This window comes from Myotis brandtii, unplaced genomic scaffold, assembly GCF_000412655.1.
Source record: "Myotis brandtii unplaced genomic scaffold, ASM41265v1 scaffold687, whole genome shotgun sequence".
Taxonomy (NCBI): Eukaryota; Metazoa; Chordata; class Mammalia; order Chiroptera; family Vespertilionidae; genus Myotis; species Myotis brandtii.
In genome coordinates this window covers 2,027,048-2,031,317 of record NW_005370687.1, presented here as the reverse complement: position 1 = coordinate 2,031,317, position 4,270 = coordinate 2,027,048, and the positions used below count along the sequence as shown (strand labels likewise).

At 60.9% G+C, this 4,270-nt stretch overlaps 1 protein-coding gene across 1 annotated transcript in view; it reads right to left on the bottom strand.

Moving 5' to 3' along the window:
• Positions 1–4,268, bottom strand: part of SPDEF (SAM pointed domain containing ETS transcription factor) — a gene marked incomplete at its 5' end in the record, with an annotated part of 8,844 nt that extends 4,576 nt beyond the window's left edge. The window contains 4 exons of the mRNA XM_014529588.1: positions 62–208; positions 326–373; positions 1,892–2,089; positions 4,115–4,268. Of these exons, the coding sequence (XP_014385074.1) occupies positions 62–208; positions 326–373; positions 1,892–2,089; positions 4,115–4,268 (547 nt within the window). The remainder of the gene's footprint in view (positions 1–61; positions 209–325; positions 374–1,891; positions 2,090–4,114) is intronic.
• Between the last annotated feature and the right edge of the window lie 2 nt (positions 4,269–4,270).

Sequence of the window (4,270 nt, the reverse complement as noted above, 5' to 3'; positions counted from 1 at the left end):
AGCCCCCCGCCCTCAGCGCCCTCAGCACCCTCAGCGCCCTCGCTGCGCCAGCCCTGCTCACCCTTCTCCTTGTTGAGCCACCGGATGAAGCGGCCGTAGCTGTGGGGCTTCAGCAGCAGCTCCTTGAGGAACTGCCACAGGTGGATGGGCTGCCCCGAGCAGGACGAGTCCACTTCGCTGTCCGTCCAGCTCTCCTCGCTGGTCGAGGCTGGGCGGCCAGGGAGGGTGGTGGTGAGTGGGGACCTGCGGCCACCCCTGCTTCCCTGGCGGCCACCCCTCAACCTCAGACCACAGAGCCCGGCCCTCCCTGCCCGGCCCTGCTCACCACAGAAGTGGACAGCCCCGGCGGAGGTCCTCTCTTTCATCCAGGCCGCTGCAGGACAAGGAGAGGAGGCTGGGGCCCAGGAGAGGGCTCGGGGCGGGGGGGGGGGCGCAGGGGCATTTGGTGGGACTGTGGGCCCAGAGGCCCAGGTGTCCCGGTGGTCCCCTCCCCCCTGCAGTCTGGAGCTGCTTCGGGGAAGGGAGTTGGGGTTTCGGAGCTGGGAGGGGCCTAAAGAGGCCCAGGGGCAGGAGAGCGGCAGTGGAGCCTGGCGCATCTGTGAAATGGGGTCGGGACACCCCCTCCTGGATCTCTCAAGGATCGTAGGTGATGAAGTCTGCACAGCGCCTTGCTCAGTGTCCAGCATAATCAGCACCCCTACCTTCCAGGTGCGAGGTCCCCCGGCACTTCCACCCTCCTGCTCTCTGCCCCCCACTTCCCGCACCCGTCCCCCCACCTCAGACCAGGCAGTGGGGGAGTGAGGGCAGCCAGTTTCCACCACATCACCACTGGCACGCAGCCTGGCACTGACCACTGCCCTTGGCAGTCACTGGCAAGCAGCCGGGGCGGGCAGGACACTGGGCTCTGCCGGTTATATGAGTAGGTCCTTCCCTTATTCATCCGGCCCCTCAGGTCCGGCCTTGACCTACGGAGCAAGCGCTGCCTCCAACGCGGTGGGCTCTGTGCAGGGCACAGCGTGGGTGCCCCGTGAGAGGAGATGGGGTTGGCATGCAGCCTTGAGAAAGAATAGGGCAGCCAAATGGATCCCGATGGGAACAAGCTGCAGGTACATTGTCAAGTACAGAACAGTGTATACGCTGAGACTGTTCATGTCTAAAAGGGTAAGTATTGGCTTGTATCTGCATAGATTTTCCCTGCCCAGATACCCAAGAAACTGGGAACAGTGGGTGCCTCCAGGGAGGGGGATCGGGAAGCCGGGCTCAGGAGTGGGAGGGGAATTACCTTTTACGATATACTATTCCTATGGTCTTTAAAAAAGTGTATACAATTATTCCCTCATTACTTCTTCAATGAAAAACAGCAACAAACAAACGAATAAAATTTTAAAAGGGCAGGGAAGGCCCGGCCGGCATGGCTCAGTGGTTGAGCATCGACCTATGCACCGGGAGGTCACGGTTCGACTCCCAAATCAGGGTACACGCTCCGGCTGTGGGCTCAGTCCCAGTGCAGGGCGTGCAGGAGGCAGCTGGTCAATCATTCTCTCTCATTAGTGATGATTCTGTCTCCCTCTTTCCCTCTCCCTTCCTCTCTGAAATCAGTAAAAACACTTTTTTTTTAAAGGACATCATAGCACCCACTGTCCATCGGCTATGATGTCTTGCGTCCTCTCAGTCTAACTTCTACCTCTAACTTCCTGCGTGCTCTGTCCAAGTCTCTGGGCTCGGCCAGGGCCGGGAGGTGTGGGGCTCCGAGGAGGCAGGGCACTTGGGGCTGGATTCAGAGCAGAGCCCGGCGAGAGCAGCCTCCCAGCAGGCATCCTGGCCTGAGAGTCCCATTGGGGTCCCTGGCTTGGAGCCCGGAGGGGCTGCCTCTGCCCACACCATGTCCCACCTGATTTCCAGATGTCCAGGTGGGCGTGCAGCACCTCCCCGCCCAGGGGCGAGCGCTGGCGGAACTGCTCCTCTGACATGGCACACAGCTCCTTGCCCCCCAGCTCCTGGAAGGCCTTGCCCACGGGGGGCAGCCGGTACTGGTGCTCCGTCCATAGCAGCCACTTCTGCACGTTGCCTGGACTCCAGTCCACGGGGTCTGGGCAAGAGACACTCCCTCAGCCCAGGGCCGCTGAGGGCACTACCGGAATGTGGCCCCCAGTGCGCCTGGGGAACTGGGAGCTTGTGGCCCAGGACCATGAACTCCGGGGTCGGGGGGCAAGACAGGCTAGGCCCTCTTGAGGAGCCCTGCTGAGGGGGTCCCCAGGAAGAGAGTGGGGTGAGAGGGAGGGACCTCTGTACCTCCTACTTCATCCAGACCTTGGGTTCTCCCAGACACCCAGCCCCTCCAAAGGGCCTTTGGGGAGCTACAGCCCTGGAACATGTTCGCTCCTTCCCCAAACCCCTCAAGGAACCAGAGAAAAATCCACCCAGAAATTAATCTTATAACCCCAACCTCCAACCCCTGCCATATTTTACAGATGAGGAAGCTAAGGCACAGAGAGTTCCATCTCCTTTTCCAACACCTAACAAGGGGCCGGGTGCATAGTAGCTGCTCAGTGCACATGCATTGAATGAATGAATGAATGAATGAATGAATGAATCAGTGGCAAGGGACAGGGTGGCCAGGGGCAGCTACAGGACTCAACGGTGGGAGGGCGTCATGGCTGCTGTGGGGTGAGCCTGGCAGGGCACATGGGCGGAGGCCAGGCCGGTGAGCACGGTCACGGTGGGGTTCCAAGTGAACACTGTGGTCTCAGCTGGTGCCCCAGCTGGGTGACCAGAGGCTGGGCCGCCCCCACTTGATAAGCCCGTTTTCCTCTCAGGGTCAAAGCAATTTGTTCCTGTCCCCATTGTTCCGAGGGCAGGCCCCTCCCTCCGCAGCCCCGTGTGGGAGCGAAGGCACCGTGGGAGACCTCCCTGGGAGGCTGGCCTGGGCGTTGGGCAAATGGAGAGCTGGGCATTGGCAGGCGCTACCTTAAGGGGTACCAGTTGGGGGTCGGGGCATGGCCCAGAGGACTGCTAGGAGGAGGGGCTGGCCTGAGGGATGCCTGGCTGCCCTTGTGGGAAAGCAGCACCAAATGGGATGCTCATATGCCAGGGCCAAGGACCGAGGAGATGGGCAGGCCTGCCAGAGCTGCAAGGATGCGGGAGGGACAGGGCTGGAGAGCCGCAGCCCCTCCCCCACAGCGTCAGCTCCAGGGCCTCACCCTCCAGGCCCTGGCAGACCCTCTCACGCCAGGCCCTGGCAGACCCTCTCACGCCAGGCCTCCTGATGTTCCCTCCTCATCAGAGCCCTCGTCACCACGGGACCAGGGACACTCACGTATTTATCTACGACGTTTCCCTCACTATAATGTCAGCTTCATAAATGAAGAAGCATTTGTGTTGTGCTCACCACTCAATTCCCCGGTGCTAGAGCAGGGCCTATTAAGTTGTTGTTTCCTGAGCATCTATTATGTACAAGGTGCCATCCTAGGACCTGGGACGTGGCAGTGAACACAACAAATGAAATCATGTCCCCTGGGTGTGTACATGCCAGTGGGGGAGAAAGATAGTGAACAAGAGAAAGAAATAAGACAGGCAGCATAGAAGATTTTATGTGCCGTGAGAGAGAACAAGCAGGCGGAGGAATGGAGGTCGGGATGTGAGCAGCAGAGGGGTCAGGCATGGCCTCGTTAGGTTGGGGCCATTTGAGTTGAGACGTGAAGGAGGTGAGGGATGAGCCAAGTAGATATTTGGGGGCAGCGTGTTCAAGGTTGAGGGACTACCAGCAGGTGCAAAGGTCCTGAGGTGAGTATTGTGGGAACAGCAAGGAGGCAGGTGTGGCTGAGGAGAGAGCGGAGATGAGTCCGAGAGGAAGCGGTGGGCCAGATGGTGTAGAGCTCAAATTCACTGCATCCGGCACCTACCAGGGCGGACTCCGGGCTGGTGCAGCTGGGCACGGGGCGCAACCACCCCAGCCTCCGCTCACAGGCTCACAGCTGTGTGTGCCGGGATGCCCGTGTGGAGAAGCACCAGTCTTCCTGGGGCTGCCTGAGGCCCAGCCAGGGTGCCCCCCCTGCTCCCCGTGACCTCAGCCGGCTGCCCCCACCTTGCGGAGCTGGGCGGCGGAGGGGCTCACCTGCCGTGATGTTGAGCAGCTTGCAGGCCGTCTCGATGTCCTTGAGCACCTCGCCCACCACCATGGACTGCACCTGCTCCAGCGAGTGCTCCTCCAGGCTCAGCCCTCCCGGCGCCAAGTCCAGGCTGCCCCCGGGCGCTTGGCTGTCGATGACTG